The 21,152-nt window shown below is 42.2% G+C and overlaps 1 protein-coding gene across 1 annotated transcript in view; it reads right to left on the bottom strand.

Moving 5' to 3' along the window:
* The window catches only part of LOC120018231 (carboxypeptidase D-like), a 36,653-nt gene extending 15,754 nt beyond the window's left edge, over window positions 1-20,899 (bottom strand). Inside the window, exons 1-6 of the mRNA XM_038961311.1 lie at window positions 20,143-20,899; window positions 17,611-17,858; window positions 2,569-2,711; window positions 2,123-2,292; window positions 1,466-1,774; window positions 1,020-1,132 (exon numbers count right to left, since the gene is read on the bottom strand). Of these exons, the coding sequence (XP_038817239.1) occupies window positions 1,020-1,132; window positions 1,466-1,774; window positions 2,123-2,292; window positions 2,569-2,711; window positions 17,611-17,858; window positions 20,143-20,855 (1,696 nt within the window). The 5' untranslated portion in view covers window positions 20,856-20,899. The remainder of the gene's footprint in view (window positions 1-1,019; window positions 1,133-1,465; window positions 1,775-2,122; window positions 2,293-2,568; window positions 2,712-17,610; window positions 17,859-20,142) is intronic.
* Window positions 20,900-21,152: the final 253 nt, after the last annotated feature.

The following is a 21,152-nucleotide window of genomic DNA, read 5'->3' on the forward strand; positions in this document are numbered from 1 at the left end:
CCTATAGTTCTATGTTAAAATCCCAAGCCACAATAAATGTGGCCTCAGGATATGTGGTTTCCAGTTTACATAATGTCCAGTGTAGTTCCTTGAGGGCCGTTGTGGTATCGGCTTGAGGGGGAATATACACAGCTGTGACTATAACCGAAAGAATTCTCTTGGGAGGTAATACGGTCTGTATTTGATTGTGAGGTATTCTAGGTCGGGTGAACAAAAGGACTTGAGTTCCTGTACGTTATCGCAATCACCATGAGTGGTTAATCATGAAACATACACCACCCTTCTTCCCGGAGTTCTTTATTCCTGTCTGCGCTATGTACTGAGAACCCAGCTGGCTGTATGGACGGGGACAGTATATCCGGAGCCATGATTCCATGAAACAGAGTATGTTACAGTCCCTGATGTCTCTCTGGAAGGAGATCCTCGTCCTGAGCTTGTCTACTTTATTGTCCACAGACCGAACATTAGTGAGTAATATAATTGGAAGCGGTGGATGGTGTGCCCGCCTCCTGAGTCGGACTAGAAGTCCACTCCGAATACCTCTTCTCCGCCGGCGGAGTCTTGGAGCAGCCTCTGGGAGAAGTTCAATTGCCCTGGGGGTTGCGAACAAAGGATCCAATTCGGGAAAGAAGTATTCCTGGTCGTAGTGCTGGTAAGTTACCGCCGCTCTGATATCCAAAAGCTATTTCCAGCTTTATGTATTAACACAAAAAACGTTCTGGGCTAATAGTTTAAGAAATAACTGAAAAATGTAATACTGAAAAGTTGCTTAGGAGCTAGAAGCAGAGCTGCCATGTCTGTCATCGCCATCTTGCTATGAAGCTGCTAGATAATTGGGCCGAAGCAATAATATCAGGATCTTCTTAAGGAAGAAAACAGCAGAACTGCTATGAATTTCAGTGTATGAACACAATCCAGTTACTGTAAGAAGTTAGATCATAAAACAAACAGCCATTGATTGAAGGCCTCGCTTTAGAGCTAATAGTCTCTTCTGGAGCTACACCAAATCACATCCATACCTGGCTCATGGACAGTGGGGTTGTCTGATATCACCATGACGTAGAGCTCACGGTCCTCTGCTGACTTCCCAATGGAGTAGAGATGAGCGATGGAATGGAACCCATTGCTGTACCTGTTGTGTTGAAAGAACAAGGCTTTTTCACATTTAATTCAAGCTCCAACATCCTAATATTACTTTTTGTATTTATTTTATTTAACAGGCAAGTCCGTTAAGAACAAATTCTTATTTACAATGACGGCCTAGGTACAGTGTGTTAACTGCCTTATTCAGGGGTAGAACGACAGATTTTCACCTTGTCAGCTTGGGGATTCGATCTAGCAACCTTTCGGTTACTGGCCCAACTCTCTAACCACTAGACTACCTGCCGCCCCAGGTAGCCTAGACTTGCTAGCATAACATTTTAAATGCTTCACTGCAAAGGCTATAAAGCAAACATAACAGTACCTGCGTAGGAACAGCTCCATGTCATTGTAATGGTGATGGCGGAAGTCCTGTGGCTGGATGGGCTGGTGCTCCTGGGGAGTGGAGCTCTCGTTGGCCCCAGAGGTCCCCATCTCAGAGGTGGTGCTGGAGGTCTCGATGCTGGTGGAGTCAGGGTCAGAGGTTGTGATAGGGCCGGTGGTAGTGGTGGTGGGGGTAAAGGGTACGGTTATGCCACCTGTGGGTTCATTTCCCAGGGGTGCCAGGGTGAAATTGAGCTCGGTGGCCTTGCCCTCCACCACTTGAACCCCAACTACTGTCATGGACATGTACCTATGACAGACATTGAATATGTTTATTTTGTTGCAGTTAAAATAAACATTTAGTAATGCAAAAAAACTAAGTAAAACCCCTGTGCAGAGCAGTGTATCTACATCCAGGTGAATTTAAATGTATTTCACCAGGAAGTGTCAGGTAACATGGTTAAGTACCAGTAACAAGCTCTAAGATATACATGTACTTCCTGTAAGAAAACACCATACACAAATCAGTTCTAAGGAAAACAGACAGGAACTAAAATCAGGAGTTGAGTATGCTTCTTTTGTTAAAGACTACAGTAACTTGTGCCTGCAAAGTTACTGTAGCAACTATAGAGGAGCTCATACCTCCAGCAGTACTTACCCTGTAGCTATAGCTGAGACATTGTATGTCCCAGGGAGCAGCAGACGGTAGTAGTCACCAAACTGGGCCGTGGTCAGGTTATGGTTGATGCCTGCCACCATGATCCTGACATCAGGCAGAGCTGTCCCATTGGTAGCTTCCTTCACATAGCCTCTTACTCCAATGTGAACCTGGGAGAAAACAGGATAAAGTCAGAAGAGATCTCAAACACTGTTTCTATTGCCTCAGTAGCTGGGAACAAAATAAGCTCAAATAACTAAGTGCTGCCCAGAACTCAGTAACTAATGCAAACGGATGTCAAGACAGAAAAATCTCTTCAATTAAAATAAATAGAGTACAGTAGTAAGAACCAGAGAGTAATACTACAGATATTCATATGTGCAATGAAATGATGTGTATGATAGTTTGAAAGTTGGAGTGTGACACTGTGTCTTGTGAAAGCCTACCTGCTCCAGGTAGGCAATGAGTGACTCCCTGTTGTTGTCCCACTCTTTCTTTAACTCGGAGGCCAGGGGAAATTTACAGCAGCTCAGTTCCATGGTGATCTCCAGGCAGTTTCCATTCAGGTAGTTATAGTCCTGCATGCCTCCTGAACAGGGATTACAAATTGTAGTTTATTTCAAAAAAAAAATCCTGCAAACATTTCAATGTCTCTCTGCTTCAAAACCACTCATGAAGAAATCAATATCACGTTTGGAAGCACAAACTAAAGAAAGTGGGCAAGCATACAAATAAACTGTCAAAAGAAAGTCTGTTTAGGTCATGGAAGCAACAGCATGAACACAGGCCTAACGCTTTGAATCAGGTATGTCCTTAAATCTACACCAATCCACCCTGCATCCCATTGCTGGCTTGCTTCTGAAGCGAAGCAGGGTTGGTCCTGGTCAGTCCCTGGATAGGAGACCAGATGCTGCTGGAAGTGGTGTTGGAGGGCCAGTAGGAGGCACCCTTTCCTCTGGTCTAAAAAAAATACATATATCCCAATGCCCCAGGGCAGTGATTGGGGACATTCCCCTGTGTAGGGTGCTGTCTTTCGGATGGGACGTTAAACGAATGTCCTGACTCTCTGTGGTCACTAAAGATCTCATGACACTTATTGTTATAGTAGAGGTGTTAACCCTGGTGTCCTGGCTAAATTCCCAATCTGGCCCTCATACCATCATGGTCACTTAATCATCCCCTCTCCCCTGTAACTATTCCCCAGGTCGTTACTGTAAATGAGACTGTGTTCTCAGTCAACTAAACTGGTAAAATAAGTGTTTTTAAAAAAGTAGGCTAAAAGGTGTTGATAAATCCAAAGTGGCTGTGGCCAGCACCAGCCTTTCCTCCAGTCCAGGGTTGCCTGGTGGAGGAATGTTTTTGCTGTGGCCTAGTGCCACCTGCTGCCCAGGCAGGGTTGCAGGCAGTAGGCCTCTGGAGGATTGCCATGACTGGGCGCTGTAACCCAATAAGGGTTTCCATTTGGAAAATGTGGTGCCGGAAATTTGACCGGCAGCTTTTAAAATTTACCGGACATTTGAGAAATGTACTAGACCATGCAAGACCTGGATGCAACCATGTGTGGTCCATCTTATTGAAATATGTTGCACACTTTGAAGATGTTACAATAACTGTCCACATTGACTTTTCCTGAGCCAACAAGATGAGTAAGCAACAGCAAAATCACTAACCTATGTCAATCTACCATAGTCCCCATAGTAGAAAAATGAACCTAGGCCTATTCTATTGGTCAGCTTGTTGAGAAAGAAATAGCCTATTCCAAACAGACTCTGGGACAATTGATCGCAAATTCATACAACCAGTAAGCATAGGCTACATAAAAACAAGTTAAAAAGCATTGAGTATGATGCAACAGATAAGAACATTTAGCTTAACATTTTGATTAACTATTTTTTCACATTATAAACACAGCAATGCACACAAGGCAGTAGCGAAAATGTTCGAACCATAATGCAATTAGCGGGAAAACTGTTGTCAAAAGTGCACCGCACATGCGAGCGCTTTCATGTGACAGATGAAAATACCCATTCGAAATTTAGAAAGAGGGGAGAACTAATATGCTACAACTAACGTTAGCATGTGTTGCTAATATGACTACGGTTGCGCCTTTGGCTACTGGACAATGAAAGAAAGTTGATGTAGAATAATTGCCTCCACGGACATGGTCAGATTGTGGATAGCTTACTTTGAAGCAAGGTAAAACATACCTCATATGTGGTAAACTTTCAGGTTTTAATCAATTAAAAATATGTTGTCAAAATGCATAGGTGTATGACGCGCTGATGAAGCATGCCTCCTGTTGCCTATGCTTTTGCTGTTTGAGATGCTGTATAAGCAGCTCTCGCGATGTCTGACAGATTTTCTGCTCAAAGGCTTTGTATCTCTCTATGCTTTGCACGTGTGATAAATAAGATACAGCGCATTTGGAAAGTATTCAGACCCCTTGACTTTTTCCACATTTTGTTACGTTACAGCCTTATTCTAAAATGTATTTAAAAAACAATGTAATCAATTTTAGAATAAAGCTGTATCAAAACAAAATGTGGAAAAAGTCAAGGGGTGTGAATAATTTCCGAATGCACTGCACATAGCGAATATACTGTACACACGTGCCAATTTAATTCCACTAAATGATACAAAGTAACCTATAGACCGATAAGCATGACCATCAAATGTATTTCCATTGACTGATATTTCAATCAATGAATAAGCTAAAAGCATTATTTTGCAATGTGATTGTCTTCTCCCAGACAATTGGCCGGCACCAATTTTATTTGAAATCGGCTTTTCGATTTTAAAAAATTGTTTACATACCATGCAAGGAAAGGAAAGTATTCAGACTCATTTCCCACATCGTTACAGCCTTATTCTAAAATGGATTACATTTTTTTTTTTTTTTTTTTTTTTTAAATGCCTCAATCGACACACAATACCCGATAATGACAAAGCAAAAACATTTGCTAATGTATTAAAAATCAAAAACATTTACATAAGTATTCAGACCCTTTACTCAATACTTTGTTGAAGCACTTTTGGCAGTGATTACAGCCTTGATTATTCTTGGGTATGATGCTACAAGCTTAGCACACCTGCATTTGAGAAGTTCTCCCATTCTTCTCTGCAGATTCTCTCAAGCTCTGTCAGGTACGATGGTGAGCATTTTGCACAGCTATTTTCAGGTCTCTCCAGAGATGTTCGATTGGGTTCAAGTCCGGCTCTAGCTGGGCCACTCAAAGAGAATCAGAGACTTGTCCCGAAGCCACTCCTGTGTTGTTTTGGCTGTGTGCTTAGGGTCGTTGTCCTGTTGGAAGGTGAACCTTCGCACTAGTCTGAGGTCCTGAGCGCTCTGGAGCAGGTTTTCATCAAGGATCGCTCTGTACTTTGCTCCGTTCATCTTTCCCCCCGATCCTGACTAGTCTCCCAGTCCCTGCCGCTGAAAAACATCCCCACAGCATGACCGTCATGCTTCACTGTAGGGATGGTGCCAGGTTTCCTCCAGACATGATGCTTGGCATTCAGGCCAAAGAGTTCATTTTGGTTTCATCAGACCAAAGAATCTTGTTTCTCATGGTTTGAGAGTCTTCAGGTACCTTTTGGCAAACAAGCGGGCTGTCATTTTACTGAAGAGTGGCTTCTGCCTGGAAACTAACATGAAATGCCTGATTGAAGAGATCTGCAGAGATGGTTGTCCTTCTGGAAGGTTTTCCCATCTCCACAGAGGAACACAGGAGCTCTGTCAGAGTGACCATCGGGTTCTTGATCATCTCTGACCAAGGCCCTTCTCCCCCGATTGCTCAGTTTGGCCAGGCGACCAGCTCTAGGAAGAGTCTTGGTTCCAACTTCCTCAATTTAAGAATGATGGAGGGCACTGTGTTCTTGGGGACCTTGAATACTGCAGACATTTTTTGGTACCCTTCCCCAGATCTGTGCCTCGACACAATCCTGTCTCGGAGCTCTAAGGACAATTCCTTCGACCTCATGGCTTGGTTTTTGTTCTGACATGCACTGTCAACTGTGGGACCTTACATAGACAGATGTGTGCCTTTTCAAATCATGGCCAATCAATTTAATTTACCAGGTGGACTACGATAAAGTTGTATAAACATCTCAAGGATGATCAATGGAAACAGGATGCACCTGAGCTCAACTTCGACTCTCATAGCAAAGGGTCTGAATAATTATGTAAATAAGTTTTAAAAAATTATACATTTTCAGAAATGTCAAAAACCCTGTTTTCGCTTGGTCATTATGGGGTAAAGTCTGAATACTTTCCGATACTGTCTTTTATTTTTAATAGTTTTGCTAAAATTCCTGGAAACCTGTTTTCACTTTGTCATTATGGGGTATTGTGTGTAGATTGATGAGGGAAAAAAATAATTTAATACATTTTCAAATAAGTCTAACATAAAATGTGCGAAAAAGGGAAGGAGTCTGAATACTTTCCGAACGCACTGTATGTATGTATTAGAGGTCGACCGATTATGATTTTTCAACGCCAATACCGATTATTGGGGGACCAAAAAAAGCCGATACCGATTAAATCGTCCGATAAAAAAAAAAAAAAATGTAATAATGACAATTACAACAATACTGAATGAACACTTACTTTAACTTAATATAATACATCAATAAAATCAATTTAGCCTCAAATAAATAATGAAACATGTTCAATTTGGTTTAAATAATGCAAAAACAAAGTGTTGGAGAAGAAAGTAAAAGTGCAATATGTGCCATGTAAAAAAGCTAACGTTTAAGTTCCTTGCTCAGAACATGAGAACATATGAAAGCTGGTGGTTCCTTTTAACATGAGTCTTCAATATTCCCAGGTAAGAAGTTTTAGATTGTAGTTATTATAGGACTATTTCTCTCTATACCATTTGTATTTCATATACCTTTGGCTATTGGATGTTCTTATAGGCACTTTAGTATTGCCAGTATAACAGTATAGCTTCCATCCCTCTCCTCGCCCCTACCTGGGCTCGAACCAGGAACACATCGACAACAGCCATCCTCGAAGCATCGTTACCCATCGCTCCACAAAAGCCGCGGCCCTTGCAGAGCAAGGGGAACAACTACTCCAAGTCTCAGAGCGAGTGACGTCACCGATTGAAACGCTATTAGCGTGCACCCCGCTAACTAGCTAGCCATTTCACATTGGTTACACCAGCCTAATCTCGGGAGTTGATAGGCTTGAAGTCATAAACAGCTCAATGCTTGAAGCATTGTGAAGAGCTGCTGGCAAACGCACGAAAGTGCTCTACCAAATATCAAATCATAGACTTAATTATAACACACAGAAATACGAGCCGTATGTCATTAAAATGGTCGAATCCGGAAACTATCATTTTGAAAACAAAACGTTTATTCTTTCAGTGAAATACGGAACCGTTCCGTATTTTATCTAACGAGTGGCATCTCTAAGTCTAAATATTGCTGTTACATTGTACAACCTTCAATGTTATGTCATAATTATGTACAATTCTGGCAAATTAATTACGGTCTATGTTAGGAATAAATGGACTTCACAACGAGCCAGGCGGCCCAAACTGCTGCATATACCCTGACTGCTTGCACGGAACACAAGAGAAGTGACACAATTTCCCTAATTATAAGAAATTCATGTTAGCAGGCAATATTAACTAAATATGCAGGTTTAAAAATATATACTTGTGCATTGATTTTAAAGAAAGGCATTGATGTTTATGGTTAGGTGCAACGACAGTGCTAAATCATCACCCGTTTGGCTAAGTAGGCTGTGATTCGATGAGAAATTAACAGGCACCGCATCGATTATTTGCAACGCAGGACATGCTAGATAAACTAGTAATATCATCAACCATGTAGTTACCCAGTGATTGTGAATATTTATTGTTTTTTATAAGTTTAATGCTAGCTAGCAACTTACCTTGGCTTCTTGCTGCCCTCGCATAACAGGTAGTCAGCCTGCCATGCAGGCTCCTCGTGGAGTGCAATGTAAGGCAGGTGGTTAGAGCGTTGGACTAGTAACCGGAAGGTTGCAAAAACGAATCCCTGAGCTGACAAGGTAAAAATCTGTCGTTCTGCCCCTGAACCCACCGTTCCTAGGCCGTCATTGAAAATAAGAATGTGTTCTTAACTGACTTGCCTAGTTAAATAAAGGTGTAAAAAAATATATATGAAATATTATTATTATTATTATTATTAATTATTATTATTATTATTATTATTTATTTTTTTAATCGGACAAATCGGTGTCCAAAAATACCGATTTCCGATTGTTATGAAAACTTGAAATCGGCCCTAATTAAATCGGCCATTCCGATTAATCAGTCGACCTCTAGTATGTATGTATGTATATATATTTTTTTATAATCATTTTAAAAAACGTCCAAAAGCCGACTATTATTGGCTAACGGAACCCAATAAAAGTAGGAAACTCAACCCTCTTCCTCACACACAAACAAAACAAGGCCAAGTCACTTTGCCGCCTCTACACAGACACAATCCAGCTTGCAAATTCATGCTAGTGCGCATAACCACGCGCACGCACGCACACACCCACCCACGAGACAAACAGCACAAACAACAAGGCCAGCTCTTTCATCTGAAAAGAGACTACCAGCCTCAGGTTAGAAATGCTGTTGTGTGCATATGATAGACAGCATGTGTGGGCAAGACAACATAGCAGATCCAGAATTTTCATAATCAAAACGACACACGCACAGCAGAGACGGCTAGGGTGGCTGGTAGTGATTTAGCCAACAACAGGACGTGGCTCTAGTACAGGAATCTTCAGAAGGTATTTGACACAGACAGGGAGGAGGGGGAGAAACGGAAGCGAAAGGAAGCGGGTATCCATCCATCATCAGTGAGTGACTAACTTACCAGGCACCAGATTTTAAAAAAGCAATCTCCAGTAAGGCGGCTGTTTAATCCACATACATCAGGGTTGAACGTGTGCGTGCTAGGCCAGTTCTCACTGAGAGACGAAAGGTATCAGAAAGCACAGAGTAAGCCCTTACTAACACAGTACTGAGTAAGCCTAGGACAAGCCAGAATACAAGCCAGAGTGGTACATGCAGCTGTTGTACATCGTCTCAAATGGCTGCATCACTGTGACTGCCTGGCCTGCAGATTGATTCTGGGTTCTGTGGTTTTGGTTGACTGGTAAAGAGTTTAGTTATAAAACCACAAGACAGTTGGTGGGTTATTTAAAATATATTTGATGCCAGGCTTTATGGCAGCAGCATAACATATATTTCTACACTTTTCATAGAGTTTTCATAGTATTTTGCTTGAGTCATGCTAGTGGAAACATTACTAAACATGTTGGACTGCCTTGCATGACTGTTAAATGGCAGGGTGTGTGTAAGCCCCAGTCTAGTTGTGCTAAGCTGACAGCTGTGGTGAAACAGATCAACAGGGCAGTGCCGGTACTTTAGGGATGTTAGTTCAGGATGGTTCTCAGGGGCTTAGTCCCATATGGTGACACCAGCAGGGTGCAACAGGCCTAGGCTGTCTCTGACAGTGCCTCTATGGACACTGGCTAATAACCTTAGCATGAAAAAGACGGTACAGTGTGCATTGTAACAATGCTCCAAATAAGAGTAATCTTAGTGACTTTTTCATGTTTAATGATTTGCCCGGCAGCACCTGTGATGTGTGTATAATATGACATGTCATATTAGACCATATCAGAGAGCAAACATCGAGCTCACGACAGGACCTCTAGCCTATCAGCCCCACCCTCCACATCCTCCCTCCAGGCAGGATACACCAATGACTGTATATACACACAGTATGACTGGACAAAGCTATCAGTCACGTGACACCATTCATTCCTATGTGCAGACTCAATAGCGCATTCAAGCCAAATGAAGTCGGTTAAGATGACGTCACATGTTGACATAACATGCGCCGTCTGAGCTACTCCAGGAAATGAAGTTGCAGGCTGACCCCTCTGAGTAACTCGAGTTGTAGGCCGACCTGGGTACTGTAGGCTTCCATTAGTAACTAAATTATCCTTATCATTTCTACTGTGTGCTATTTAAAATAATCGGTTCAAGTACATTCATCTGGTGTATTAGAAGCTATTATTGATGCCATGATTGTCTTATAAACATTTTCCGATTTACACAAAAATTAACCACGAAGATTGCCATTTTTCCATTCACTATAATGGGGGATCCTGTTTTCTGCTAACAATACCTGCAGTACCGTGGTCAGCCTTGAACTTCTGTGGCTTCAGTGAGAGGGGGCAGTCATTCTCCCCTGGGATAGGCTATACACAGTGAGTGACACACACTCATCCAGTGTTTTCCTAACTACATGGAGTAGCTAGCCAAATAGAACAAGTAGCCAGCCAGGGAGTTTTGGCTGGCTACTTTGCAGAACGAGCTCTATTTTGGTGGCCTCTGGTACATTCTAATGCCTTGATTCCATCCGAATACACCAAATGATTTAATACTTTAACGACTTCCCCTCCCAGATTAGTCAAATGAGTTAGAGTAGAAATACATGACTTCACAATAAAAATGAAAATGTATGAATTCAGTGTGTTAGTTGTTTTGGATATGGCCTAGGCCAATATGATCAGGACCATTTAGTTGTTTTGGATATGGCCTAGGCCAATATGATCAGGACCATTTAGTTGTTTTGGATATGGCCTAGGCCTATATGATCAGGACCATTTAGTTGTTTTGGATATGGCCTAGGCCTATATGATCAGGACCATTTAGTTGTTTTGGATATGGCCTAGGCCAATATGATCAGGACCATTTAGTTGTTTTGGATATGGCCTAGGCCAATATGATCAGGACCATTTAGTTGTTTTGGATATGGCCTAGGCCAATATGATCAGGACCATTTAGTTGTTTTGGATATGGCCTAGCCCTATATGATCAGGACCATTTAGTTGTTTTGGATATGGCCTAGGCCAATATGATCAGGACCATTTAGTTGTTTTGGATATGGCCTAGCCCTATATGATCAGGACCATTTAGTTGTTTTGGATATGGCCTAGGCCAATATGATCAGGACCATTTAGTTGTTTTGGATATGGCCTAGCCCTATATGATCAGGACCATTTAGTTGTTTTGGATATGGCCTAGCCCTATATGATCAGGACCATTTAGTTGTTTTGGATATGGCCTAGCCCTATATGATCAGGACCATTTAGTTGTTTTGGATATGGCCTAGCCCTATATGATCAGGACCAGTTGTTTTGGATATGGCCTAGGCCTATATGATCAGGACCAGTTGTTTTGTATATGGCCTAGCCCTATATGATCAGGACAATTTTTTAAGTAAGATAATCTTTAACATTAAACTTGTCTTCTCTTGAGAATAAAGTAATATTTACAGTTTGAGAAACAATATAGAAATGCAGGAAAATGATTTTAAAAATGCAAACATTCAGTGGTATGACCCCCAAACCCCCTGCCAGATTGTATAAAAGTGGGGGTGCACAAAGGTATGATTGAAGAATGAAGGTATGATTGAAGAATGAAGCACGTGTTAAACATGGGCTTTGCTATATAGAAAGCAACAGTTGACTACTCCATTTGACACGTTGATTAAATCAGTAGGCCTATATCTAAAATATCTTAAATAAAATATCTTTAATAATACTAGGAATCATTAGATTTTATAACCTTTTTATAACCTTTAATCACTTTTATCATATTTTGGACCCGAATGAGGCTCTCACCACTCCTCACTGCAGGAATAGTAGGTATTCAACCTTGATTTAATATTTTCTTGATATATCTGTAGATAAATCGCTAGTACCGGACCCCTTTTGCCTCCAGAACTGCCTGAATTCTTCGGGGCATGGAAACATTGCCCAATTGGTATCAAGGGACCTAATATGTCAGGAAAAAAACATTCCCCACGCCATTACACCACCACCACCAGCCTGTACAGTTGACAACATGCAGGATGAGGACAACAGGAACCGAGATTCGTCAGACCAGGCAATGTTTTTCCACAAATGTCCAGTGTGGGTGATCACATGCCCACTGGAGCCGCTTCTTCTTGTTTTTAACTGATAGGAGTGGAACCAGACGTGGTCACCTGCTGCAATAGCCCATCTGTGACAAGGACCGACAAGTTGTGCGTTCCGAGATGCCGTTATGCACACCACTGTTGTACGGAGTCGTTAATTGCTTGTTTGTGGCCCCCCTGTTAGCTGGCACGATTCTTGCCCTTTTCCTTCGACCTCTCATCAACAAGCTGTTTTTTTGCCACAGGACTGCCACTGACTGGATGGTTTTAATTTGTCGCACCATCCTTGGTAAAACACTAGACACTGCTGTTGTGCGTGAAAAGCCCAGGAGGCCGGACGTTTCTGAGATACTGGAACAGGGCCGCCTGGCACCAATGAGCATACCATGCTCAAAGTTGCTTAGGTCACTCGTTTTGCCCATTCCAACGTTCATTCAAACAGTAACTGAATACATGTCTGCCTGTTTTGGCGGAGCTCATTCAAATAATAGCCAATGTGTAGAATACCCAAATATGCAATCTTCCAGTAAATACATTTTAGTAAAATATTCTGTGCACAATTGTTTTTAAATTGTCCTTATGCATAGAGTTCTATGGTTTGTTGAACTTTGAAACCAATGTTTTTTGTTTGGCATACATTTTAAGTTAAAAATCTGATTCTCAGCATAATTCCGTTACCATAGAATTGCCCTACATTAACCTCACAGCCAAAGACAAGACATAACTTCGACAAGAGGGAGTCTCATGGCAATAGACTTTTAAACAGAGAAATTCCACAGAACTAGCCTTGTCATCACTACAATCACCATGTCTGTTGTTCTCCGTCTGTTTGCAGTGATGCCTGTTTGTAGCATTAGGCCTACCAACTCTGCAATACTGTTTGTATAGGCTTTCCACCCAAACCACATTGACCAATTGCCTTGCTCAACAAATATAACGGACCTATAGTAGGTAGGGATGTGCATATTTCCCTTTCAAGATGATTCATATGTATCATGGCTCCCAACCGATACGTTTTAGTTTGAAATGATTCGATGCGATTCAACAAACAAATCAATGCGATTCTGTGCACTAACATTTAGTGAATAAACATTCATTTTCCACACTAAATTTAAATCTGCTGCTGATAGAACTCATGAGCTGGGCCGCTCTGAGCTGGATCTGTCTGCGCTGCTGTCTGGTCTGTCTGCTGCAGGGGCGCAACTTTGGTTTTAGAAGTTGGGAGGACATAACTTTTGTTTTTTATCCAGTCGGATAAACACTCCAAACAGCCTACCCGACACTCGGAGGCGTCCTCGTGGTCCTAAAGCACATCGTTGCCTCGTTTTGTATCACATTCCAATGATAAAACTTGGGGGGACAAAAATGCAATTTCAGAATGTGGGGGGTCCCCCCCCGTCCCCAGTGAAAGTTGCGCCCCTGGTCTGATGTATGTGTCGATGGTGTATGTAGTCACCTGAGCTATAAGGGATCCTAGTGGGCATCTACCACCCCGCTATTAGATTAGGGGGAGGCAATGTATGTTGTTTTTTTAACCCCACTTTTGATCACCCATTTCTGCAGATTAAAATTGTTTGAGCTAGTAATGTATCAATATTTATCTTTTACAAAATTAGCCATGACATAACCAATGAATATATAGCACAACTTTGGATTTCACCCAGTCTCAAACTGAAATGGTTTTGACCATTTGGAAGTTATGGAGTAAGCTCCTCCCTTTTTTGACCATGCAGTGCTGCTTCACTCGCAAAAGTGATGATGGCCGTCATCATTTTGAAATGATCATCTTTACCCTGTATATCTAAAAATGACCATATATAGTGATCGTATAAAGCAAAACTACCAAAACTATAGCTGATGGTGAACCCGATCAAAATCAAATCTAATGTAAGCTATGTTCAGCAGGTAGGCTATAGCCATATGAGTTGTGTCTCTGGTGGTTTACTTATATTCCGGTATATTCCGCATTTGATAACTTAATTCCGATAATTTGATAATCAAATCAATAATAAAGCCTAATATTGCGCAAGCCATTTTACAGGCATTTGAATGATGAAGGTGCTACGCAGATGTGCAAGATCAGCAATAAGCTGCATACCTCTCTTTGGTAAACACATGAAGCAGGGCACAGTGTGAAATTTGACCACAATACTGATATGGCCTGGGGTTATTCGGAATGCAACATGACTTGTAGATCAACACAGTTGTCACAAAAGATTAGGTATTTTTAGAAGGTAGAAATAAAGTAATATGAGCAAAAAAATTTCCTTAACCAATGATTTGTAATGTTTTTCTGACCGAGTATCTACATTTGGATCGGTTTGGGGTCCCGTGGACCGATCCACTCCTATCTTAACTATTTGAATGGGTGACCGATGCGTACAGGTGACTCCTTACATCCCTAATAGTAGGTCCAGTGGTTCTCATTTCAGCCTCATGTTAAATAACAAACACTAAACCGGACATAAAAGATACCACAGGGTACCAAGAACAACAGAACTGACCGTTGTCATCCAAGTATGAACAGTCAGAAACAGAGCACTGGGTATTGCTGGTGAGTAAAAGGACTAGGCTAGTTAAAATGATTTAGGCTATAAATAGACTACAGGCCCAAGTAGTTTATAAACTTCATGAATTATCAGTTCATGAATTTGTCGGGGCATGGATTCTACAAGGTGTCGAAAGCGTTCCACAGGGATGCTGGCCCATGTTTCCCACTGTTGTGTGAAGTTGGCTGGATGTCCTTTGGGTGGTGGACCATTATTGGTACAGACAGGAAACTGTTGAGCGTGAAAAACACAGCAGCGTTGCAGTTCTTGACACAAACCAGTACGCCTGGCACCTACTACCATACACTGTTCAAACGCACTTAAATATTTTGTCTCGCCCAATCTCCCTCTGAATGGCACACATACACAATCCATGTCTCAATTGTCTCAAGGCTTAAAATTCTTAACAAGTGACATCAATAAGGGATCATAGCTTTCACCTGGATTCACCTGCTCAGTCTAGGTCATGGAAAGAGCAGGTGTTACTGTTTTGTACACTCAGTGTACATCCAGTTGATTCAAGGCTTTTTCTCTAGGAGTAGCCTATATCCCTGTGTAAACTATGGGTATGTCAAATACAGTAGAAAATAGCATAGAGCATGTGTCATTCCACGGAAGGCCAAGTGTCTGCAGGTTTTGCTCCTCCCTTGTACTTGATTGATGAATTAAGGTCACTGATTAGTATAGGAACTCCCTTCACCAGCAGACACTAGGCCAGGGTTTCCCAAACTTGGGCCTAGGGACCCAAAGGGGTGCACGTTTTGGTTTTTGCCTTAGTACTACACAGCTTACTCAAATAATCAACTAATTATCAAGCTTTGACCATCTGAATGACCCGAATAGTGTTAGGGCAAAATCCAAAACGCGTACCCCTTGGGGTCCCCGGGCCCGAGTTTGGGAAACGCTGCACTAGGCCCTCCATGGAATGAATTTGACACCTCTGGCATAGAGGAAAAAGATAAACTAGCTATAAAATTGGTCTACAAAAAAAGCTTGCCAAAAGGTAATCAGTCACTATTGCAATTATCCAAGTCAACCCAAACTTTCCCTCCCTCCCTATTTTCTCTACCTCTCTCTCTCCCTCCCTATCATTCGCTCTCTCAACAGTCACCTCTTGGAAGGTCATAATGACAATTATCTAGATTCTAAACTCACATTTGTAATGTTCTAATAAGATCCTACAATACCATTGGGTACATTTCACTCCTGTCATTTCCTCATAGAGCATTGTGTAAGTCTATTCTCAAATACCATCAGAGAATTGAGTCATATTTCAATACTTGTTAAGACACCTAAACTTTACACTTCCTAGTTTCACCTTTAAATGACACCTCTGCTGTTCCTTTGGTAGTGCTTATAGAAAACAGATTTCCTCTGATGCACAGACCTCCTGCAGTCTCCATTAACCACAGAGGCGGTCAATTTAGATTCAGGTGAGTAATGAAGAAACCAGAATTAGTCTTCTGCCGAGTCATAATTTACAACTGAAGCAGAGGCAGTCTGTTAGAGCAGATTCTGGGATTATTGAGGAATGGCTGAGAATATACAACCCCTACACACAAATACACACAGGGTGATGACGCCACACGTCTATACAGGAAAAGCCTTGACGGTCACCTGAAACCTTCAGACTCAGATTAGAGTATCATCTCATCGCTCCTCGTCTGGCTCTCTTTCCAAACCCCTGACCTGACAGCAGCCACACAGCACAACAGAGACTGGGGGTCCGGTTACTGCCTGGTGAACACAGACACTTGTATTCCTGAACATGAAAGAGGGTAGTGGGGGGACAGCAAGCTGCATGGACAGGTGGTGTCACACACACACACACACACACACACACACACACACACACACACACACACACACACACACACACACACACACACACACACACACACACACACACACACACACACACACACACACACACACACACACACACACACACACACACACACCTCGTAAAAGACGTATAGGATAACCTGAGACCAGTCACGCTTTCTGTGAAGAGAGAACAGAGAGCAGGTCTGTCCTGCAGGGGTGAATAATACAATACTAGCTAGCTGGGTCTGTTGTCCCCTGCCACAGCTGCTCTACTAGATAGTGAAGTCAGCGCAATGGAACACCTGTATGTTCAAAGTCGTACTCTGATTCAATAGCCTAATTAGTGGGGTTTTAAATCAAGACTAGACAGACAATTACAGCTGTGGCTCTGCTGGTTTGGTTCTCAAATAGATCCAAAATGAGTCGAGGGAAATATATTCAGTGAAAATTGGGCCATGGAAAATGTACAGTAGCAAAGACAGAGGAAACCACCACACTAATTAATTAATCCGTTTTCATGGCAGAATGGTGATGGTGATGTCTAGTAGCTAGACACATTGGGCTTTGTCCCAATGACAAACAGTAAGTCTGTCCACACTTTACATGTTATCATATATCCTTTATTCCCTTACTATAGGCCTACATTTCATTCAATATTCATTTCAAGGTGTCTCCATGAACTCATACAACACTGAGCTGAGTAAAACCTGATATCCAGCTGATTATGAACGCCTGAGAGGTAAATATACCACATGATGTCGTCAGTCTCTGAGAAGAGAACATTTTAAAATAGACCCCAATTGACTTAATCGTCATGGCAACGCAGGACTCCGCTCTCTGTTTCAACAATAATGTGTGATTGTTCTGAGAGGTGAGGTGGGATAATGAGGTAAACATTCAAAAAAAGCAGGTGAAGATATTTTGTCAAGAAATGGAAATTAAACAAATTATGAAGGAGAAAAAAATACATTAGAAATCACAAAAGGAAGATACTGGAGCTGGTCTAGGCTACTTTGTGTGTGAAAGATAAACTCTTTTTCAACAAACTAAGAAGGAAAAAGAACATGACCTTTGCTCCCCAAAGAGCATAAATCAGTGGTCTGATAGTTAAGGAGGAAAAAGTCTTACCGGGTACATCGTACCACTTTGCCCCGTTGACGATGCCATCCTCAAAAGTCTCGTCAGGGGTATCTGGGCACTTGGGCTCCCCGGTCCTCATGACGGGGTGGTTCTTGGCGTAGGTCAGCGCCAGGTGTTTAAACAGCTTGTCGTCCACAGAGCGGCTGTAGTAACCCTGCATTATGTGGGAGGCCGAGTCATCAAACGGGTAGCTGGCCACCACAGTGCCACCATGCAGGTTCCCTGACAGGACAAACCTGGAGGGACATAACAACAACACAATGTTATCAGGAGGCAGGGCATATATAGTAGGCCTAGTATCTACTGTCTGCCTGTCTGTAGCAGGGGGAAGGGAAAGGGGTGAAACCTTTAACTATCCGAGGCTGAGCTGAAGTACACACACGAGCACGCCCACATTCACATCGACGGGGCTATAGTGGAGCAGGTCGATAGCGTCAAGTTCCTTGGTGTCCACATCGCTAAGGTCTAAACACACCATGACAGTCGTGAAGAGGGCACGACAACGCCTATTCCCCCTCAGGAGGCTGAAAAGATTTGTCATGGGTCCTCAGATCGTCAAAAAGTTCTACAGTTGCACCATCAAGAGCATCCTGACTGGTTGCATCCCCACTTGGTATGGCAACTGCTCGGCATCCGACCGCAAGGCGCTACAGAGGGTGGTGTATACGGCCCAGTACATCACTGGGGCCGAGCTCCCTACCATCTAGGACCTCTATACCAGGCGGTGTCAGAGGAAGGCCCTAAAAATTGTCAAAGACTCCAGCCACCCCAGTCATAGACTGTTCTCTCTGCTACCACACGGCAAGCGGTACCGGAGTGCTAAGTCTAGGACCAAAAGGCTCCTGAACAGCTTCTAGCCATAAGACTGCTGAACAGTTAATCAAATGGCTACACAGACTATTTGCATTGAACCCCTTATAATTTTTTGCACAGGCTCGATGTACACTCCTCACTGGACTCTAACCACACATTCACACTCCAACACACACACACACACATTAATATTCCTTCACACACATTGCTGCTACGCTCTACTTATTATCTATGCATAGTCACTTTTCCCCTACCTACATGTACATATTACCTCAACTACCCCATACCCCTGCACATTGACTCAGTACCAGTACCCCTTGTATATAGCCTCACTATTGTGTTACTATTTTGTCTTTAACTTACGGGGCGACAGGCATTGGACTAGTAACCGAAAGGTTGTAAGATTGAATCCCCAAGCTGACAAGGTAAAAGAAAAATCTGCCGTTCTGCCCCTGAACAAGGCAGTTAACCCACTGTTCCTAGGCCGTCATTGAAAATAAGAATTTGTTCTTAACTGACTTGCCTAGTCAAATAAAGGTAAAATATATTTTATTTTTTATATTAATAATGAATAATTGTCTTTATTTAACTTTATTTTTTATTTTTATTAATAATAGTTGGGGGCTCGTAAGTAAGCATTTCACAGTAAAAAGTCTACACCTGTTGTAATTGGCGCATGTGACAAATAATTTGATTTGGTCTATTGTGTTCCAATAGATAACACAGTGATTTCCTGTCCATGCAGGAGGTTCTACACACCAGATGGGACTATAACAGTAACAGCAACATATCCTGCAGTAGTGCCAAAAACATTACCAACACATAAGATAGCATAGTCCTGACTGTATAGCTAAAGCCCTAAGCTGCAATACAGGTTTATAACAAATAGGGCTGTCGCCGACTAAAAAAAATCTTGGTCGACTGAAAGTCGTCAGTTTTTTAGACCAATTTAAAACGTGTGTTTTTCCATATATAGACAAACCCTATGTGCTTTAATAAAATAAAGTATATGCAATAACATGACATCATTAGATGTTTTTCAACAGGTGTTTGTTCAGTGACAGCTGGAAGAGGAGGTATAGTTTGTTTTGACAGGTCTTTAGACAAAGGTGGCCGGACTAAAGTTGCATGGCCGGCTACTTATGTTGGCCTATTGGAGTCTGATGTTGATCGAGGGCATTCACAACTGTTAGCTGGCAACCGTTGTGGTAAATGGATAGATCCTTCAGGGGTCCTTCTGACTTGCCTAGTTAATAAATAATAATAAATAAAGGGGGAGGGAGAGGGTATTTAGAGTCCATGAGGAGGTGCTTCAAAACAATAGGAACAATGATAGATGCAGGCTGCCAGTAAAGTCCTTGGTTTTAGCAGTTATAATTTGATTTGCAGTAAGGGATGTCTGTGGAGCCCAGGGTCGTGGAGTGCCGCAGCCACTTCATATTTTTTTATTTAACTGACCTGGAGGATCAGGTGTGTGATGTGTTGAATTTAGGCAATTAGTGAAGTGATCAATTATCTCAGTTGGTCAGGTGTCAGAACAAAATTCTGTAGTACCTGGGCCACTCCAGGAAACAGGTTGCCTAACCCTGGTGTAGCCCATAAAGTTGAGCCCCATCTCACCATTTGAATTTGGTAAAAACAATGTAAACTAAACAAACCATGGTGTATGTAGGTCTATGTAAATAGAAAAGAGAAAAAAATACTTACTTTTTCTCCAGGATCCATTTAATGACAGCTGTAACCTCGGGAATATCCTCTTGCTGGACGTTGATTTTGTCAAACTGGTCAGGAAAACTTCGGTTGAGGTCCATGTTCCTGGCGTTGGAACGACCTTCGGCGTCGCCACTGCAGTCCCCCTCTTTGGACACCTCGAACCCGTCTGGGTTCATACTGGGCATAATGTAAATATCCGTGCTCGTCACCAACTCCGTGATACGCGGGTCTTCTCCATACCTCGTCAATAGGTAGTCCACAAGGTAAACCAATACTTGCCTCGAGATAGTTTCGTCCCCGTGCATGTTCCCCACGTATTTACATTTGGGTTTTCCCGGTACGTCAGCGTTGGGGTCCTTTGTGATTCGCATAACCCACAACTCCCTGCCCTGCACGGACTGGCCTATACTGGACAGGTTGGCGATGTGAGAGTATTTCAAGGCCATGAACTTCAGTAGCCGGGTCATTTGCACATAATTGTAGTATTTTGTATAGTCTTCTACCTCTTTCGCTGCGGTGTTGCTTCTGACAAGCCTCGCCTCGCCGACGCTCAGAGCCGTGATGGGGACAACAACAAAAAGGAGGAAGACGAAAAGTGAGACACACAGTTTCGGCGCTGTATGTCGATGCTCCCGCAAATATGTTGCCATGTTTCCGACTCTCTTACCTCTTGAACATCCACTCTTGTTAAATAAAAAGGTGAACATTGCTAGCTAGCTAACCCAGACTGGATGCATCCAACATCCCGTTAAGCTTTCAAAGGGGCGGGGCTTTAGTTTGACGTCACTCTTCTTGAGGAGGAGCCTCTTTTTAAGGTGGTTTGCATAATATATCATAATTTGAGTACAGTACTATAGTGTATTTTAGTTCTGTACATTGATATCTGTCACTATTAGTCGGTATTGTAATATACAACATTTAATTTTTTTTAAAGTGCAATGCGTTGTATAAATATTTATTCAACTTGGTATGTTGTAAATTCCCATTGTTGTCTCAATATTTCC

The sequence above is a fragment of the Salvelinus namaycush genome, chromosome 23 (genome assembly GCF_016432855.1).
Source record: "Salvelinus namaycush isolate Seneca chromosome 23, SaNama_1.0, whole genome shotgun sequence".
In the NCBI taxonomy this organism is placed as follows: Eukaryota; Metazoa; Chordata; class Actinopteri; order Salmoniformes; family Salmonidae; genus Salvelinus; species Salvelinus namaycush.